This window comes from Eumetopias jubatus, unplaced genomic scaffold (assembly GCF_037043125.1).
Source record: "Eumetopias jubatus isolate StellerSeaLion01/CBP00866 unplaced genomic scaffold, mEumJub1_p1.0 scaffold_15, whole genome shotgun sequence".
NCBI classification, from domain to species: domain Eukaryota; kingdom Metazoa; phylum Chordata; class Mammalia; order Carnivora; family Otariidae; genus Eumetopias; species Eumetopias jubatus.
Window position 1 is genome coordinate 12,823,850 of NW_028274821.1, and position 20,995 is coordinate 12,844,844.

Below are 20,995 nucleotides of genomic sequence, written 5' to 3' on the forward strand. Positions count from 1 at the left end.
AATAAAACCTCTTCAAAAAGAATGAGAATTCTGTATCTGGCTACAGAAACACCATTGAGAATCGAAGCCACTACAAGGCAATGTGGCTTAGTAGTTAGGAGCGCAGAGTCTAAAGGTAGGCTGCCAAGATTTGAATTCTGGCTTTGCTACCAAATTGGGCAAGTTTCCTAAATGTTTTATGCCATAATTTCCTCATCTGTAAAATGTAGATATATTATCTGCTTCAAAAGTTGGTTGTGAGGACTAAAGGTGTGTTGAACAGTGCTTGTTTGCGATTATTTTTATTACATGTGGTTATGTATAAAATATGTATTGTTAGCTCTTGTTATTGTAAGATTTCTGTCCTTTTGTGTATGTCACCTTCTTTTAAAAGCCCTAAAGATTAGGTTTAGATTCTGTTTTGTTTAAATCTTTGCTAGCAGGTATAAATGAGGACAGGACTCTGAATCACCTGAGTGGTCCTCTATTTCTGTGGTACACTAGTGATTGGAAAGAATCCTTACTTTTTCTGGCTTTTACCATATTGCCCTCCTTCTGGTTTGGGAGTTGGCAGGGAATAGGAATATATGGTAAATGCATAAAAAGTTGCGTGTATAAAATTATAGAATGGACTCCAAAAAGTTAGACAGTTGTTTAGTTTGGAATTATTTAAGCTTATCCAGTGAGTTTTTGGTCTGGTGTGAGAGCTTTTTGAAGAAGTAGGTTACTTGGATTACAAGTCTGATACGGCGTGCTGTGAAGGGCATTCAGTCAGGTGCGGTTATTAGTTAGGTGCTTTCTGTTGGAAATGGCCTGCTTAGCCCACACTGAGTGCCTTTTTTATGAGTCAAAAACTCACGCTTCCTCTGTGCTAAGGATTTGCATCCTATGTGGATAACGTGACATGGGTTCCTGAAATTTTGACCTTTATTTTTATAACTTTCCATAGCTTCTCAATAGGACCAGAACTTCCTCTCATATGTGTGACTGTGTGTGTATTTTAAATTGTGAAACGTATATAACTGCCTCCTGTAATATTATCTGTTAGAGTACCATTTCCCATACTACCATGTATAGTAAGTATTGTGAATTACCATAGATGCCCTTTATCAGGTTGATAAAGTTTCCTTCTGTTCGTAGTTTGCGGAGAATTTATCATATTTTTCCACATCTATTGGCATGATCATATGGCTTTTGTACTTTATTCTGTTGCTATAAATTAGAGTGGTTTTTGAAAGCTTCCAACAATCTTGCATTTCTGGAATAAACTCTACTTGGTCATGTGTCCTGTTCGCATATTGCTGGATTCTGTGTACTGATATTTTGTAAAGGATTTTTGCATATGTATTCATGAGGGATACTGTTTTTGTCAGGTTTTGGTATTAGGATTATGCTGGAATCATAAACTGATTTGGGAAATGGCTGTTGCACTTCCTCCTGAAAGTTTTGGTATTACTGCTTCCTTAACTGTTAGAACATATTTCTTTTACTATTTTCACTGATAAATTCTTTCTATAAAAACATGTAATTATAGTGTCATCACACTAAAAAATTTTCTTGAAAGTACCATTAAATACCTAGGAATATAACTTTAAAAATCATTTTGATTGATAGTATATGGTAATGAAAATATTTTCTTTCCCTTATATTCAGATTCGTGACAATAAAAAATTAAGAGTAAATGCTGTTATTGCTCCCAAGAGCTCATATGCAGACAAAGCACCTTCAAGATCTCTGAATGAGCTAAAGTAAGTCTCGAAAATATTTTTAGAATTAACCTGTTTGGTTATTCAATATTCATTTAGCTTGTAAGTAGATTTTAATTATCTCTCACATAAATGTTATAGGCTATATTATTCCCTTTTAGGATCTCTACTTAAGTCTAAAATAAGGAAAAATCTAGGAACCATGGAATACTTACTGTATAGTGGTGATGTTTCAGATCAGTGGAATAATATTGGACTGTTTAATGAAAGATACTAAAATAGTTGGTTAGGTATTGGAAAAGTAAAACAAATCATCACTTCATAATGCAGAAGTGATTTCCAGAAGGACTACATAGAAAATTTGCAATTCTAAAACAGCTGTAAGTAAACATCCTAAATATAAAAGCAATGCAAGAAACAAAAGAGATTAATAGTTTGTAATCATGAATATATTAAACTTTCCTGACAAGGAAATAAGTCTCAACATTAATCACTTAATATTAAGTGATTTTAAAATACACACAAATTTTTGCTGTACTATCATATTTTATTATTTGCCACTTGTTAACTATCATTTCTGTGAATGATTTTTTTTTGAAGAAGAAAAATCTAGTAAATGCTTTTCGTTTCAGACAGTATGGATTTTTCTCTTACTTGCGAGAGTTATTTGATGCACCTGATCCTGTCATGAGCTTCCTTTGCTGCCATTATCATATTCATGAAGTTCCTGTAGGAACTGAAAGGACCAGAGAAAGAATTGAACGGGTAAGAATCAGTACCAGAACCTCATTTTGTTAAAACTTCTTAGCATAAAAAAAATCAAGCAAAAATTGAGATATTTAAAGAAGTAGGTCATTCTGGTTTTTTTTAAGCACACAAATTCTTTGTATTTTACATTTTTAATATACACAAAACAGTGACTATTGACTAATACTATATGATGGGTGTTAAGTGATGTGGAGTTACCTAGAGTAAATGCTTTATATTTGTATTTATTGAATACATTTGAAGTCTGAAGAGAGACACCTGGCACTCTTACCTCATTCTGTATTGCTTGACAAATCTGTGTTCAGACATTTTATTAGTGGTTTAATCATTTAAATTCTTGTAGTCTAGATTATTTTTCAGAGAAATTAATAGGTTAGAATGGTAGGCTGGGATATAGAACTGTTTTAGTAAGCCCTTCCTTTCTTAAAGCTGCCCTTGAAGATTATCTGCCTTCATAGGATCTCTTCTGGCTAGCATAGCACACACTCGTAGTTCCTCTATTCTGCTGATGCTGGGAGCTCTCTCCTCATATAAACAATCTCCAAGACTCACACTAAATTCATTGCTTCTATCATAGGCAGAAAAAGGAAAGAAATCTCTTCATCCAAAAGAGGTTTTTCTGTAACACCAGTTTGCCTGTTTTTCGCTTGTAAGCATCTAGGACCCAGTTAGAGACCCAACTACTAGTTGTTATATTGAATTTATTAGAAAATGTGTTTTTAAAATTTTGACACCTGGTGTTACCAGTATCCCTAGGACAATTCATTTGTAATTTAGGGACTCTTTATACTTTACTGAGAGAAGATAGAAATAGGGGCTGATTACCAACCCATTTTGCGCAACAAAACTCCACCAAGCTAATTAGAGTAGAAGTTGCATGTGTCTTTGATGAAAAATGACATTATGGGGAACATTTGGGGAAATGAATATTAGGACTCTCCATGTGGGTGTACCTCTCTTCTATCATTTAGAAAAGAGGACAAGACCACTTATGGACTTGCCCTTATTAATTTCTAGGACTCTCCCCGTTGGTTAAATTGTCTGCTGCCAGCCTCAGGTCATGATGTCCTTTTTGTTGGGAGGGCCCTTACCTCACTGTCAATTTAAATTTATTAGAACTTGAGTAGCCTAACTTCTTCTAGCTTTTCCTTCATTCCAAATTATTCAGCAATTTGTGGATGCCAGATTATACCCTGTTAAACTTAAGTGTGCTTAAATAGGTCTTTCTCTTCACTTAGACTATAAACTTCTGGATAGAAACAAGCCACAAGAGTATTGGTAGTGAAGCTTCAGAGATTGGAAAAAACCATACATGAAAGTCTACTCTTCATTACTATTCAGAAATATATAATGTTACTGTATTTAGAATGTGCTTTAGTTTTTCGAACTTTTTGTTTCAGTTCCAAAAAAATGCAAAAAAAGTTTTTTTTTGAGATCCTTAAAGTGTTTCCATTAAGTCTTCTTCCAAACATACAGGAATTAGGTATGATTATGTATCTGTGAACAGTATAACTGAGGGAAGGTGAGAGAATAAATGACTTAGTTGAGCTACCACAGTTCTGTGTCCTGGGCAACTGTTTCCTGGTATCTCTTCTGTAGACCCAACAAAACTCCAAAAGTACGCTCACTTGGGAGAGATTATATAGTCAAGTAGAAAAATAGCCACCTTTGCTATGGTTGTTTGGGTTTTCTCCCTTCTCTCTTCTGTAGTGTTCTCCAAAATAATAACCTAAAGTGTATCAGCCACCCTTTTAGAAAAAAAAAATGAAAGTACATCTGTTTTGACCTTCTAAAATTCACTTGATCTATATTTTCCAATGCTTTAGTCCTTTTAAAAATATTTTAATTACTATTAGATGTACACTCACATTTGTTTGACATTGTTTGACTTCTGTGACAGGTAATACAAGAAACCCGGTTAAAGCAAATGTATACAGCAGAAGAAAAGTATGTGGTGAAAACTTCCTTTTATTCAAATAAAGTGATTTCTAGTAACACATCCCTAAAAGTAGCCCAGTTTCTCACAGTCACTGTGGATCTAGAGCAAAGAAGACACTTAGAAGAACAGCTAAAGGTTGGTTATTTTGACTATTAAAAAAATATTAACTGAATTTGTAATATTTTAACTAGAACTGTTTTTAAAACAATTTTGATTATTTTATAGGAAATTAATAGAAAATTGCAAGCAGTGGAAGCAGGGTTGATTGCCCTATGTGAGAGAAACAAACATCTAGAACACAAAGACAATGAGCTTAGACAAAAGAAGAAGGAGCTGCTTGAAAGGAAAACCAAGAAAAGACAATTGGAACAAAAAATTAGCTCCAAACTAGGAAGGTATCATTCAGCCTTTTTGGGCAGGCGTGTGGAAGGGGGGGGGTACAGGACACTACAAGGATATTATTATTATACAGCCATGCCTTGTTTTATTGCACTTTTTTTTTTTTTAACAAATTGAAGGTTTGTGCAGCCCTGTGTCAAGCAAGTCTGTTGGCACCATTTTTCCAATAGCATTTGCTCACTTTGTGCCTCTATGTCACATTTTGATGATTCTCATACTATGTGTTTGGTGATCAGTGATTAGGACTCTCTGAAAGCTCAGGTAATGGTTAGCCTTTTTTAGACAGAACACTGTCACACTTAATGAACTACAGTGTAGTGTAAACACGATTTTTATATTCACTGGGAAACCACAAAATTCTTTGGATTCACTTTATTGCAGTGGTCTGGAACCAAATCCGCAATATTTCTGAGGTGTGCCTGGACCCTGTCATGATGTTGCAATTCCCACAAACACGTTTTATCCAAAAAAAGTCATCTGTAGGGCAAAAGTTGGTGAATCTTAAGTGTTGTGAGTTTTCCTAGCCCCGGATTAGCCGTTTTTATCCCTGGACCCCTTTTCGTGCTTAAAAGTTACTGAGGACCTTGAAGTTTTGTTTATATGGTTTACATCATTGATATTTACCACATCAGTAATTAAAACTGAGAATGTTTAAGCAAAATATGTTTACCGAGAAGAGTGGCATTGTTTTACGTCTTTATCAGTCTCTCTAAATGAAGTTATTTCATATCTGCTTTTACTTTCAGTCCGTTGTGAGGTGTCACTTTTGAAATATATGGAGAAAATGTGGCCTCACATAGATTCGTAGTTGGAAAAGGAAGGAATACTTTAGTAGACTTTTCAGATAATTGTCTATCGTCTTGTTTAATACTACATCAAAACCTGCCAAGGTGTGGTTTGTTAAAGTTCACTTGCAATGTGGAATCTGAATCGGTGAAGTAGATTACTCTTAAAGTCCATTGCACTGTAAGTGGATCTTTTAGCCAGTGATTTTGTTACTTCATGCACTGGTCCTTTAGATAATGTTGGCTCACCAAGCTGCATAGGTCTTTCAGATGTTGACACATTTTATTGTGTAATATAAAAAAATCTAAGAATTGGGAAGCTGTCAAGCTTACAGTGTAGATACAAATTTTCCAAAATTTTAATTGGCACGTGAAAGTTGCTTATCATTGTTGACAAATATTGACAGTTATTTTCCTTGAAGTGATAGGCTCACTTCGTTCACTTTGGGGCGGGGGGAGATAAAATCTGCCAAATACTTAAGTCTCAGTAACCATAGTTTATTCTTTTAAATAAAAATGGTATTTCCTGAAAAAGTATCTAGTCCAGCTCCCAACTCAGTCACACAAGTGCTTTTCCTTGAGGCAACCATCATACTTTGGTTGCATTGTAAGTACTGTGTGCTTTGTAGTTCATCACACAACATTAAAAAGGTATATACTCAATTACTACTGGGAGGTGGTTCAAGATGGCAGCGTAGGAAGACACTGAACTCCTCCCACAGACAGAGCAAATCAACAGCTACAGATGAAAGCGTTCCCTCTTAAAAAGACCTGAAAACTAACTCAGCAGCTCTTCTGTAACAGAGACAGGATCTCACGTAAAACCCCACCCCTAGTGTGGTGACCAGCACTTGGGAAGGATATCAAAAATACAGAGTTTTTTCCTCGGAGGAGCAAGGAGTTTGTGCCCCAAGTCAGGCACCCCCACGCTTGGGACCTGCACCAGAGAGATGAGTCCCCAAGATGCCTGGCTTTGAAAGCCAGTGGGGCTTATACATAGGGGAACAGTACAGTGGTAGGGAACAGATTTTGCTCTTTAAGCGTTCGTGCAAAGACTGACCAACGGACCCCGTGTAGAAGCAACAGTGTGTGTGGAGGAGATTCATTGCTCATCTTAAAGCATCTGCCCAAGGGGCAGGAGCCTAATGGGAATCTATCCTGGGACACAGGCACCGGTGGACACCACTTTTATACTCTCCCTCTAACCTGCTAGTGGGTGTATGGCACCCCCAAGTCCCCACCAGAGCTAGGCGCCCAAGGGTCTGAAACAATCTTCTTGGCAGACTGCTGTCCCCAGGGTACTGCATAGACAGCAGTCTGAACACTCTCCAGTCTTCCTGTGAAAAAGACTTATTTGCCCTAGAATTCAGCCTCAGGGGCTTCAGGATTACCAACACATTCAGAGGCTACGAAAGTGTTCTCAGGGAACAGGGTCCAGGAGATGCCGTCTTTGTGCTCTGTTGGCCTTGCTAAAGCTCACCAGTACCTTCCAGAAAGGAGCTCCTACACTCACCTGAAGCCCTGATGTTTCCAACAGTTTCCTAGGGGACACTTCCAGGATGCCTGGTCTGTAGACCAACAGGGTGTATGGTGGTTCCAAAGGACTGTGTCTGTATTTGCATACCTTAAAAGCTGCTGCCTGAGGGTCCTAGCTTCTACTCTAGCTTCTCTTCTGCCTGAAACTAAGAGCAAACTGAGATCCCTTCCTCTGGAACACTCACAGGACTTGGCAGTCCCTCAACAACTGGGACCTGTCAAGAATAAATCAGGTTGCCTAGACCACAAAGGTTCATGTCACCACTGAGAGCTAGAGGAGGAAACCAACACAGAGTCAAGCAAAATGAAGAAACAAGAACTGTTATGAAATGATGTTAATTTACCTAATAAATCAAAGTAATGGTTATAAAAATGTTCACCGAACTTGCAACAGGAATGAACACAGCAAGAATTTCAGTAAAGAGGTAGAAAGTATAAGCAAGTACAAAACAACTTCACAGAGCTGGAGAATACAACAGCAATTACAAAAAGACACTGGAGGGGTTCCAACAACAGACTAGATGAAGCAGAAGAAAAATCAGTACTGTGGAAGATAGGGTAGTGTAGGGTTCACCCAGTAGCAAAAAAGAATTTTTTTTTTTTTTTTGAGAGCATGTGTGTCATGACCCTAAGAATCATGACCTGAGCCGAAATCAAGAGTCCGACACTTAACTGAATGAGCCGCCCAGGTGCTCCGAAAACAGAATTTTATTTTTTTTTTTAAAGATTTTATTTATTCATGAGACAGAGGGAGGGAGGGAGAGAGAGAGAGAAGCAGAGGGAGAAGCAGACTCCCAAGGAGCACGGAGCCTGATGCGGGGCTCGATTCCAGGACCCTGGGATCATGACCCGAGCCAAAGGCAGACACTTAACCATCTGAGCCACCCAGGTGCCCCGAAAACAATTTTAAAAAGTAAAAAAAGCTTAAGAGGCCAATGGGACAACATCAAGCAGAGTAACTTTCACATTATAGGAGTCACAGAAGGAGGAAGAAAAAGCAGAAAACATATTTGAAGAAGAAATAACTTCCCTAACCTCGGGAAGGAACAGACATCCAGACCCAGGAAGCCCAGAGAGTTCCACATAAGAATAAGAGGAAATCTGTTCTGCAGGAGACCACTGATTTTTTTTTTTTTTTTACTGAAAACAAATCACTGCAGAGTCTGACACCAGTGACATTTGACAGGACTGGAAACCTACATTCCTCAATAATGAAGAATTTACACAATGTTTGAGGCTTTTGATGTTTTTGTTTTTAAGGCCTCATGACTCAAGCATATTATTTGTGTCAGAGAATATAACCTCATTACTTTAATATTTACCATTTGATCTTGTGGATCAAAGTATTTTATCCCAGAGAGGGAACATTCACTGGTATAAAAAATTCTCTACCCCTCTACTGGAAAGTGATTCATTAACACTTGAATATTTAAAATCAGAATTCTGTTGTCATATGCTTTGAGGAACAGTAGACCAAAGGAGTCATGTACTTATGAATATGTGTAATTTATAGGAAATTTCCAATCATTAAACAGTGTATCCAGTTCAGCACAGAATGGTTTCAAAGAAACTATACAAGACATATATAGGCTCTAAGATGATCAAGATTGTATTGTAGCTATTGTCAGATTAGCTACAATTTAGTTCATCAAGGATGTGTACTGTTGAAGAGCTTAATGAAGAGTTTTAGACATCTAGACATAGTTTGGAATTTTATTGCTAGGTCACAAGGAACTACCTATGATAGGACATTTGAAGTTCTGTGAACATTCAGGTATGATTATCATGTGGTGGTCTAGAACATTTGCCGAAAACATCATGAGCACTTAGTGCAGTATAGGAAAAGCATATCATGTTATTATAGATTCCTGAACAAAGGACCACAGTGGATTTGGCTTCAGACTCATTGTATCATTAATCTTCCGTGGAATTCAAGGCCAGAGTTTATTGTTGGTACTCACATCATCCTAAATTATGCAGAAGTTAGGGCTGAAATATGAATATTTGGCATTGAAGAGTCTCTTCCTGAGACAACTGCTGACAAAAGCCAAGATTCTGGATCTGATAATTGTATAGACATAGTCAAGCCTCAAGGAAGCATTGGAAAGGTTTGATCACAGCCCAGCCCCCTTCTGCTTCCTTCCAGAGCTCCAGAAAATCATCTCACACAGCAGTCTCAGACCCTTCCTCAACACCAACAGAGACCCAGCAGACACTTGCACTCCTCCCAGACACCATAGAGCAGCTCCAGAAAAGATGGTAACAAGGAGGTCATTGTTTGTCCGTCTTCCATACAGCCAGTGGCGTCTCAAGCTGCACATTTACCAGTTCCTTAAGGCTTGTCTCAGTCTCAGGTACTTCTAGCTCAGTTACGAGCCATGCAGCATCTGAAAGACCAGTTGGAGCAACAGACATGGATGACAGAGGCCAATACTCATCAGGCCCAAGAAGAACTAAGAAAAATTGAAGAACAGACTTCAAATGGCCCATGGTTAAGGGCTGCAGATGTTTTTATAACAATCCGGCCCTGGGTTGAATTTTGATTCCATTCACCTTCTGGAAATTCATCTAAATTCCAGCAACTTGTACCTCTGAATATTAAGGACCAGGTTATTCACACTAACCGAAATTAAAGTGGAATGAATACTGGACACACTGGCACATTCAGCATATGATTCAACAGCAGACTTTACAAAGGCCATCATATCAGAGTCAACAGAACGTACTGAGCTGGCACCATCAATAAACCCCTCCCTCCAGTTGGACACAGAGCGCTCTTACAGCCCCACTATATGACACTATGAGGATTTCATAGCTGGAAGCATGGTCCAGATTCCATCTAGTATGCCACGAAACAGAACCCAGACGGCTGCAGTAACGACATTCGTTCAGGACGCATAAGATTTTCTCAAGGTCAGCAGCTTGGTGATGAGTGGTTACATTAGTAGCTGCTCCCGGAGCTTGGGGGGTGGTCATGGTACTGTGCACTGTGCTCGTGGGGCAAGTGGTGCCCGCCTGCTCTCCTGCGGCTCCACAACAGCAGCAGTCACAGATGTGGTCAGTCCCACGGCAGAGTTCCCAGGAAGGGCAGCTTGGTCGAGTCCAGCAACTATCTCTGGCTCAGCTGACCCAACTACTGCAGCAGTTTTTCCAGACTTGAAGGCTTCCCATGGAGCAACCTTGAAGCCAGCTTATCCTGTCTGCTGCATTTCCACTACAACAGGGCCCTTTCCCTCAGTCCCATCACCAGCAACCCCAGCCTCGGCGACAGGAGCATCTGAGTTGGCACAGGACTGAAAGTTTGACCTGTTCTTCTAAGGTTCAGCCACGGTAGGCCATATGCCTCCTCTGACCTCAGGGAGGAAAGGGTTGGCCATGAAGAGTTGCTCGGAGGATCTGAAGCTAGGATAAGTCCTAGTAGTTTCACAAGAAGCAGTATTGAATGTTCTGGAATTCTAGTTCCTGGAATTACTTAGCAGGGAAAATGCTGCCTAGTGCTACAAATAATACATTAAACACCAGCCAGTGCGAGACGAACCAACTCTGACAGTGTTGGACTTTCCCAGCTGTTTTTGGATGGGGAAAGTGTATTGCCAAATATTAAGCTTAGCTATAAAACATGGTCTCCAGTCAATTAGAAAGGCACTAACAGTATTAGTAACCTGGTGGTTCTGTGCCTGTTTTCAAGTATTATAGGACACATCACTGTCATGTTAGGGGTTTGCTTACAACAATCCCATGAAGATAGTCTAGTACGCCCACTAGGCCCCTTCCCGAGCCTCTCTCCCTTTTGAGGGAATGATGAATAGTAATTACCGTCAGAATGTCGTGTGGGTACAAATTGTCTATGTACAGATGCTGTAAGTACTATGGATATGTCTGGATAAAAGAGAAAGCTAAAAAATAAAAAATCTCAGATGCAGAAAAAGCATTTGACAAAATACAACATCCATGTTTAATAAAAACTCAACAATATGGGCAAAGAGGGAACATAGTTCAATATAATCAAGACCATACATGACAAATCAACCCCCTCCACTTATGTATGTAAGTATAACCTTATACTCAACAGTGAAAAGCTGAAATTTTCCTTTAACATCAGGATCAAGACCAGGATGCCTACTCTCCCCACCTTTATTCAGCAGAGTGTTAGAAATTAGGATTTCTGAGCAGAGCAGAGTAGGCAAGAAAGAGAAATAAAAGGCATCTAAACTGGAAAGAGGTAAAACCAGCACTAGTTGTGGATGACAGGATTTTACCTAGAAAACCCTAAATACTCCACCAAAAGAAACTTGTAACACTAATCAACAAATTCAGTAAAGTTGCAGGGTACAAAATTGTCATATAAAAATCGGTTGCATTTTCATATACTAACAACACACTCAAAGATTAAGAAAACAGTCCCATTTATAAAATTGCACCAAAAAGAAAATGCTTAGGAATAAATTTGACCAAGGAGGTGAAAGACCTGTATACTGAAAACCATAACACACTGAAGAAATTAAATTTGACACAAATAAAAGATTTTCTGTGCTCATGGATTTAAAGAATTGATATTGTTAAAGTGTCCATGTTACCCAAAGCAGTCGATAGATTCAGTGGAATTCCAATCCATTTCCAGCAGCAGTTTTCGGAATTAGAAGAATCCTAAAAATTTATGGGGCCACAAAAGATACCAAATAGCCAAAGCAATCTTGAGAAAGAAAAAGCTGAAGGCATCACGCTCCCTGATTTCAAGCTATATCACAAAACTATATTAATCAAAACAGGGTATTGACATAAAAGCAGACACATGCATTAGTGGAACAAAATAGAGAGCCCAGAAATAAACCCATGTATCTATGGTGAGTTGCTTTGTGACACAAGAGGTAAGAATAAACGGTGAAGAAAGGATGGTCTCTGCAGTAAATGGTGCTGGAAAAACTGGACAGCCTCATGCAAAGAATTGAAACTGGACCACAAGCTTACAGCAAACAGAAAAATCAACTCAAAATGGATTAAAGACCAATATAAGACCAGAAATCCTCAAACTCCTGGAAGAAAACAGTAAGTTCTTTGACATGGGTGTTGGCAGTAATTTCTTTGGAACTGACTCCAAAGGCCTTGGCTACAAAAGTGAAAATAAACAAATAGGACTACGTCAAACTTCAGAGCTTCCACATGGTAAAGAAAACCATCACCACACCAAGAAGGCAGCCTCTGGAATAGGAGAAAATATTTGGAAATCATGTATTCGATGACGGTGTAGTATGTAAAATGAAATGAATTCCTACAACTCAATAGCAAAAAAAAAAAAAAAAACCCAATCTGATTAACAAATGGGCAGAGGATCTGAATAGAGGTTTTTTTCAAAGACGACCTGCAGATGGCCAACAGACAGCTGAAAAGGTGCTCAGTATCACTAATCACCAGGGAAATTTAAATAAAAACCACAGTGAGATTACCACCTCACACCTGTCAGAATGGCTATCAAAGGACAAGAAATACCGAATGTTGGCGAGGATGCTGGCGAGGATGCAGGAAAAGGGAACCCTTGTCCGCTGTTGGTGGGAATGCTAATTGGTGCAGACGCGGTGGAAAGCAGTATAGGGGTTTCTCAAAACATTAAAAATAGCACTACCCCACGATCCAGTAATTCCACTTCTGGGTATTTATTCAAAGAAAATGAAAGCACAGATTTGAAAAGATGTCTGTGCTCTCCTGGTCATTGCAGCATTATTTACAAGAGGCAACCTCAGTGTCCATGGATGGATGAATGGGTAAAGAGGAAGTGAGATACACGCAGACACATGCACTGTGTGTGCACATGCTGCACTACTACTTAGCCATTAAAAAGAAGGAAATCTGTTGTGACAACGTGAGTGGAACTTGAGGGTATTATGCTAAGTGCAGTAAGAAACACAAATACCACATAACATCACTTACAGTGCAATCTAAAAAACCAATGAACAAACAAAAACGCATAGATACAGAAAACAGATCGGGTGGTTGCCAGGGAGGGGTAGGGAGGAGTGTTGGGGGTTGGTAAAATAGGTGAAGGTGATCGAGAGGTACAAACTTCAGTATAAAATAAAGACTCGGGGCGCCTGGGTGGTTCAGTTGTTAAGCGTCTTGCCTTCAGCTCGGGTCATGATCTCGGGGTCCTGGTATCGAGCCCCATATCGGGCTCCCTGCTCGGTGGGAAGCCTGTTTCTCCCTCTCCCACTCCCCCGGCTTATGTTCCCTCTCTCCCTGTCTCTCTCAGGTTAAATAAAATCTTTTAAAAAAATAAGTAAAAGACCCATAGGAAGGTAATGTGTGGTGTGTGACAGTAGTTAATAATACCGTAATACCGTATTGCATATTTGAAAGTTGCTAAGAGTAGGTTGTTTTTTTTTTTTTTTTTTTTTTTACTTTTATTTGACAGAGAGAGACAGCGAGAGAGGGAACACAAGCAGGGGGAGTGGGAGAGGGAGAAGCAGCAGGCTTCCCACCGAGCAGGGAGCCCGATGCGGGGCTCGATCCCAGGACCCTGGGATCATGACCCGAGCTGAAGACAGACGCTTAACGACTAAGCCACCCAGGCGCCCCCTTGAGAGTAGATCTTAAAGTTTTCTTTACCAGAAAAAATCTTTTATAACTATATATGGTGACAGATGTTAACTAGATTTTTGTGGTGATCGGTTCATGATATATACAGACATCAAATCATTATGTTGCACACCTGAAACTAATATGTCAGTTATACTTGAAGTTAAAGATTCGTTAAGACTCACGATTTAATAATTTTTACTGTCATCAAAAATATTAATCGAATTTGGCATTCCTGAAATTTTTGAGTACACGGCAGTGAAGAAACTCATGACTATGAGTATACTTGGGTGCTACTACCTAGATTCGTTCCAGAGCGCTAGCAGTTTTATTCACCATTGCTTTTATACCATCAGTGCAAACATCACTGCAGTGAATGGGGCAGTTGGGTCTTCTTACAACAGTGAAAATAGTTCATGATTCCCCTGAAATGGTTTCAGGGATCCCCACAGCCTCTGGACCACACTTTGAGAATGACTGACCCAGACACATAACCAGAATAATGGGTCCGCTGAATTTGGATTGGTGGGAGAGGTACAGGCAGTGAGATTATCAATCCAGACCATTAGGCTGTGCGTTTTCTCACCACTTCTGAAAGGGTGTGATAGGAAAGGGGGAAGATATGCTGATTTTCACAGAAGAGAGTGGGCGTTGGGGGTTTATCCCACTCTTCAACTGTAATATCCCTTGTTACAATTGGAAGTATATCTGCTTAGCCTTAGCGGTCATACAGTCCACAGAATTTTATACAAAGATGTGAGTAGTCTAAATCTTATCCTGAAGGAAAACTGCTAGCTTACTGTGAGTGCCCAGGCAACCTTTCTTAAAACTGATTATATGTTTTATTGCATTTGGATATTTTGTAGAAACTAGGATATGTAGGAGGGGGTAAAAGCTATTAGGGTGTTCATTCTAGGGGGAAAGAACATGGCTTCCAGTTCAGAGGTTTTTCCCATGGCCTATCTCAGACCTTTTTGTTGTGATTTTTTTTTCCCTATAAAGATTTAGATATTAATGGCATAGTCAATCTTTGATCATAAATGACTGCTCATTGCCTTCAGTTAAGGTATCTGATTACCTTGACCTAATGTAGTATGTGTTTTTAAGCACATTCCTAAATTGAATCGTACGTGAAATGCATTAAGAGAATTTGTTCTTTACTGGTTTGTTGTTGTTTTTAAATAAACATTTGGCCATTTACTATTAGTGAAAAGGTAATAATGTACCTTGGTTGCTTAAACCTACTTTTTTAGTCTAGCTGCCTAGGGTTTCATCTCAGCCTCTTTTCAGCCTTCACCTTTGGCCTCATTCCCATCTTTCATCAACTACAAGACACGTAACCTTTCCTGTTCGGCTCTCCTATTGGACCCATTGTCTAAAACCAAACTCTCTCTTCATAAGTAATGTGGATTTTTGTAGTGAAAGGGCCTTTCATAACCATCACCAGCCTGCTGTCTCCTACCTAGAGTTAATCACCTCTAGTTACAAAATTCCTTTCCTTGAGACTGAATTTCAACCTTTTGTAGTCTCCTTTCACTCGACCCATTTCACCTCACCTCCCTGGCCTCTCCTACTCACTCTTTTCCATGTACTGGTCAGGCCCCTCTCTGCAGCATCTGCTCAACTTGTTCATTCTTGTGTATTAGTGTTTCCAAACTGGGTTCTTGATTTTATCCTGGAGGCAACATAGTGGGGTGGAAAGAACTTGGACTTTGGTGTCAAACCCATCTTAACCATGTACTATGCATGATCTTAGGTAACTTAACTTCTGATCCTTAGTTTCTTCACCTTGAATAGCAAAATAGTAGTAACTTTTAGGGTTGTATTGTCTTTTCACTATATATTTTTAATCTGTTAATCAAATCTCCCCAGTTAAGCTGCCTTAGGTAAGGGACTATGTGTAAACAACATTAACAACGATGGTTAGTAACTAATATTCATCCATTGGTTAAAGGCCCAGCAGTGTACTTAAGTGTGTTACATATTTTACCTTTTTTAAGTTTTCATCATGGCCGTATAGGGGAAGTACTATTATTTTTTTCTAATTTATAGATAAGGAAACTAAAGTTCAGAAGAGTAACTTATCTAGTTATACTGCTCATTAGTGGCAAGAGGAAATTCAAACCCATCTTTCTGATTCCAGATCCTACACCATTACCACTATCATTTCTTACAGTGTGCTGGGCACATAATATCTCAACAAATACTTTTTGATCCTGAGTGGTTACATAACAAGATTATTTAATCTAGAAGCTAGTAGTTTTTATGTCTGAGTAGCATTATTAAAAAGCCCATCAAACAGCAGGAGACCTAAAGATTTGGGCTCAAACCTTGTGTTAACTCTGATTTCTACATCATCATATGTTTCGTACAGTTTAAAGCTGATGGAACAGGATACTTGCAACCTTGAAGAGGAAGAGCGAAAAGCAAGTACCAAAATCAAAGAAATAAATGTTCAAAAAGCAAAACTTGTTACTGAATTAACAAACTTTGTAAAGGTAAGGCATTATCTTAATTTTAGTCACTTTTTTTATAGCAGGTAGATAAGTAAATAAATTAAAAAACTCTTGCTAAGAGTTTATTATCAATAATTTTAGCTTTGACATTTTTCATTATAGGTCAATAAACTGGTTAAAAGCACTCATTAACAGGGAGGAGGGTGGGGGGATGGGTTAGCCTGGTGATGGGTATTAAAGAGGGCACATTCTGCATGGAGCACTGGGTGTTATGAACAAACAATGAATCATGGAACACTACACCAAAACAAATTATGTAATATATGGTGATTAACATAACAATAAAAAAGCACTCATTAAGCTAAGTTATTATATTCCAGGTGATTCAATTAAACACACAGAAAAACATTTAAAAATTGTCTTGTAAGAAATAGTTGTAAAAAGAACTACTTGAGATATCAGTCGCATTAGAAAAATGTTTTTCTCATGGTTTATTAATTTTTAAAAACTTTTTTTTCTTGTCAAACAAATTAAACTTTTAGGGGTTTTTGTTCCTAGATTTGTACTTCTTTGCATATTCAAAAAGTTGATTTAATTCTTCAAAATACTACAGTGATCTCTGAGAAGAACAAATTAGAATCTGATTACATGGCTGCTTCATCACAACTCCGTGTCACAGAGGTACAATTTTTGCTTTTATTTTTTTATGATGGGGGTCTAGCCTCGGACCAGTATGAAAACCTGTATCATCACTTGGAATATGCATTTTGTTATATGCTCTTTAGTTTATAAATGTAATGCATTTTGTGGATGAGGAAGCATTATTTGAAACACTGTACTGTGCATTTTATGTAATTTGGGGGAGGTACGGTAATAATTAGAGTATCTTACGTAGTCAGTTGACGGGCAGAGTCTCCTGTTAACCCATATAAATTACAGTCACACTGTCAAGAGGTAGCAGCTAGTAGCTTTTACTGCAGTTTGTACATCTTGTAAAACAAACTGCACATGAGTTACAGTCATCACCAAGAGTGGCCTTAGTGTACAGTTTTGGTGATTTAATTTTCTGTTAATATCGATCTATGAAAGGATAAATGTTAAAATAGCGTGCAGGGGGTGAAATGCGATGCACTAAAGTTAACGAAAATCCCAAAGAACTGGCAACAAAGTGCTAGTGACAGTGGCACATTTTTGAGTCTTCCAAATCCTTTCCCAAAAATAGAAGAGCAAGTAGGCTAACAACCACAAACCCACGGACAACATATACAACAAACTAAATTTCAAAGTAGCCCCGTTGGTGTACTACAGTTTGCTCTCCCACTAACCACCCAATGGTAGCAGTAGACCGTTCAAGTTAAGGGCACAGTCCCCAGCAAGCTTGCCCTTCAGTCTCTAGCCCTGCTGCCTGGAAGGCTCAAATATAAGTCGAGATAATCCTCGGACTCAGTGCCCCAACACTCTGCTCACATGATTTGTCTTTCTGGCATTGTCCCTTCCCCTCTGGAGTCATCTCCTAAGCTTAAACGTACGTATGACCCAAGGGGCGGGCTTGCGAGTAACCTATCACTCAGAAAAGTCCTAGGGTTTCAGAGTCTCCTTCCCCAAAAACCAGGGGCCAAGGTCTAATTCTTTATTACACAACATGTATGAACTCTCGAATGTCAGTGGGTAAGAGGAAGCCAGCAACGGCATGACTAGCATGTTCTAAGTGAGTATGTGGTAAAGGGGGGGGGGGGGGTGCTGAAACTGGGAGGCGACTTTGTAGGCTCTGGAAAGGTTGGATGGTGCTGTGCTGGTACACGTCCTGTGAACTCCCAAGCCAGACTAAACCACGTTGCAGAAGCACGCTGCTTCCTGAGAACTGGAACCATGGGGTAGACGAAGGGCACGGTAAAACTGGTCATCCGTGGTTCTCAGGCTGCCAGTGCAGCTGGCACCCAGCACTAAAAACAGGAGAAGAGACCATAGACCTTAAATACAGTATACTTCCTGATTGTCTGATAGGTATTATCAGGAAATAAAAGGATATTACTTCAAAGTGGGTGCTTTGGGAGGCAGAAATAAGGGAGAATTTCAATATTGTTTATAGTGGGAATCAACAGACAGTATTCCCAAAAAGATATAAAAGGACATAGGACATTATATAACGTCTTTGTGCAAATTTTCCTAATTACCAAAAGATACACAAAGAAAAGGAGAGGAAGATAAAACATCATATCACCAAAGATTAGATATTTATATACATAGATGCCACAAAAATAAATATGACAGAGTGGCAGAACTAAGGCCAAACATCAATCTTGTCATTAAGTATAAAAGGATATAACTCATCTTTTAAAAAAGGATTATTTCCAGGTTCCAATATGGTACAGAATGTGAGAGATACCTCTATAAGAAAGAGATTGAGAAAGGTTTAAATAAGAGGACAAAGAGCCCAAGGGATTTTTTTTTTTTTAATCAGAGATCCAAAATATCAAAAGTATCTATATTTATGAAATCTTGATGATACTTAAAAAAATACTAATATTGGTTACCTTTGGAGGATATTGGAGAACTAGCTCATTATTTTGAAAAATGTAATACTTAGGATAAAAGAAGTTCTGAAGCCTTTCAGATAATAAATGCAGAAGCGATTATAGTAATAGAATACCACCACTTTGCAGCTGCTGATCAATCAGTGGATCACATTAGCTGCTAACATCACAAAATAACCAGATATTATACCCACGGAAAGGCATAACATCAAGTTATTTTGTGAAAAAATTTCAATCTGATTAAGCCTCTGGCACAGGCTGTGTCGACTTCGGCGCTGCCACCATTTTACACTGGGGGATTCTGGGGGATTCTGTACTGCTGGGTGGTCCTGAGCACTGGAGAGTGTTTGAACATGGCATCTCGGGCTTTCACCTGCTAGACGCCAGCAGTACACCCCTCCCCACTTGTGATGATATGATGACATTGCCAGTTGGACCCTGGGGGGCAAAACTGCTCCCATTTCAGAGCCACTGCCCTGAAACTACCAGTTTCAAGTCTTCAGAATTATAATTAGATCTCAATTTAGGTGATAAATTATCAGAAATATTTGATCCTATTTTGATTTTGTAAACCTTACAGTTGAAAAAGTAAATTCATGTACCCAAGTTGTTCTAACTAAACATTTTCTAATAGCTGGAGTAGTGGTTTTTAATTTTAAATTAATTTAAAAATTTAGTTTCTCAGTCATACTGGCCACACTTTAAGGGCTTAACGGCCACATATGACTTGTGCCTACTTTACTGGATAGTGCCATTATCTAAGAAAAGGAAAAAGGGGAGAGAGAACCTAATTAAGTTAAAAAGAACTTAAAAAAATATATTAATCAAATACAGTGAATGGACATAATTTAGACCCCAGTTTGAACAAACCAACTGTAAAAAAAAAAAAAAAAGTTTGAATACTGACTCAATATTAGAATTCATTGACAGTATTTTTAGGTTTGATAATGTGGTTATGGATTTTTTTTAAGTCAGAAATAACATGCTGTAATATTTATGAAGAAAATAGAATGTCTGGAATTTCTTCAAAATCCTCCGGGGAAGAAGGGAGCCTAGAGAGAGTATACATGACACTGTCTTGGTCTTGAGTTTAGAATTGAAGCTGGATGATAGATAATGAAGGTTTACTGTACTGTTCTACTTTCATGTATGTTTGAAATTTTCCGTAATAAAAAATAAAAGGCTTCTGTCCTTGGGCATGATGAAATGATAGGGGCCATATGTCCTCTCTAAAAGATGGGACAAAATACATGAAATGGTGATTTTCAGACATTGGATAACAGGCAGCATGGGACAGTGATTTTTGAGGGAGGGGAAAACAGGGCAAGGTGATCCCTGTGGTGGCGTCAGCTTACTGCCAGGAGAGTTCCCAAGCCGCAGTGTAGGGAAGAGGAAGCCAGGAGGAAATGGAGCACAGCACTACAGATCTTACCAATGGTCAAAGGGCATTAGGAGAATGGTGAACAACTTTCAGGCAGTAAATTTGACAGTTTAGAAGAAATGGGCAAACTCTTTAAAAGCCCCAAAAGTCCCTGAAGGAAGAGCTAATTAGAATAGCCCTGTATTTACTAAAGAAATTAAATTTGTATTTAAAAACCTTCCCACAAGGAAAATTCCAGCCCAGAGGCTTCACTGGTGAATTCCAAGGAAAAGGAAGAATTAATAGCAGTTCTACCTAGAGTCTTCAGAAGGTGAAAGGGGGAGGGGGGGGAATACTTCTTGACACATTGTATGAGGCTAGCATTCTCCAATATCAAAACCAGACAAAACTACAGACCAGTACCTTTCATTAACCACAGATGCAAAAATTCTTTTAAAAAGTTAGCAAATGAGGGGCGCCTGGGTGGCTCAGTTGCTTAAGCATCTGCCTTTGGCTCACATCATGATCCTGGAGTCCCGGGATCGAGTCCCACATTGGGCTCCCTGCTCAGCAGGGAGTCTGCTTCTCCCTCTGACCCTCTTCCCTCTCGTGCTCTCTCATTCTCTCAGATAAATAAAATCTTTGGGGGGGGGGGGAAGAGTAATACATCCTAACCAGGTGAGTTTATCCTAGAAGTACAAGGTTGATCTGACATTTGAAAATTCATCAGTGTAATCCATCATGTGAACAACTACAGAAAAAACACGTGATTGTCTTAGTATATACAGGGAAAATACTTGCCAAAGTCTAGCATCCTTTTATAAAAACTTTGTGTATCTAGGAATAGAAGGAAAATACCCAAAACCATAAGCTCATATCATAGTTATTGATGGAGTGGAAGCTTTCCCCTAATGATTGGAAACAAGGAAAATGCTCACTAATCAGTTCTGTTCCACATTGCAC

General features: G+C 38.8%; 1 protein-coding gene and 1 pseudogene across 2 annotated transcripts in view; both read left to right on the forward strand.

The window, feature by feature from the left end:
* Positions 1-20,995, forward strand: part of SMC5 (structural maintenance of chromosomes 5) — a 99,529-nt gene that overhangs the window by 62,059 nt on the left and 16,475 nt on the right. For both annotated transcript variants that reach the window (XM_088019220.1, XM_088019221.1), the window contains exons 12-17: positions 1,633-1,727; positions 2,318-2,450; positions 4,354-4,527; positions 4,618-4,787; positions 16,057-16,180; positions 16,697-16,819. In XM_088019220.1, the coding sequence (XP_087875346.1) occupies positions 1,633-1,727; positions 2,318-2,450; positions 4,354-4,527; positions 4,618-4,787; positions 16,057-16,180; positions 16,697-16,819 (819 nt within the window). The remainder of the gene's footprint in view (positions 1-1,632; positions 1,728-2,317; positions 2,451-4,353; positions 4,528-4,617; positions 4,788-16,056; positions 16,181-16,696; positions 16,820-20,995) is intronic.
* Positions 8,263-10,057, forward strand: LOC148162363 (circadian locomoter output cycles protein kaput pseudogene; annotated as a pseudogene).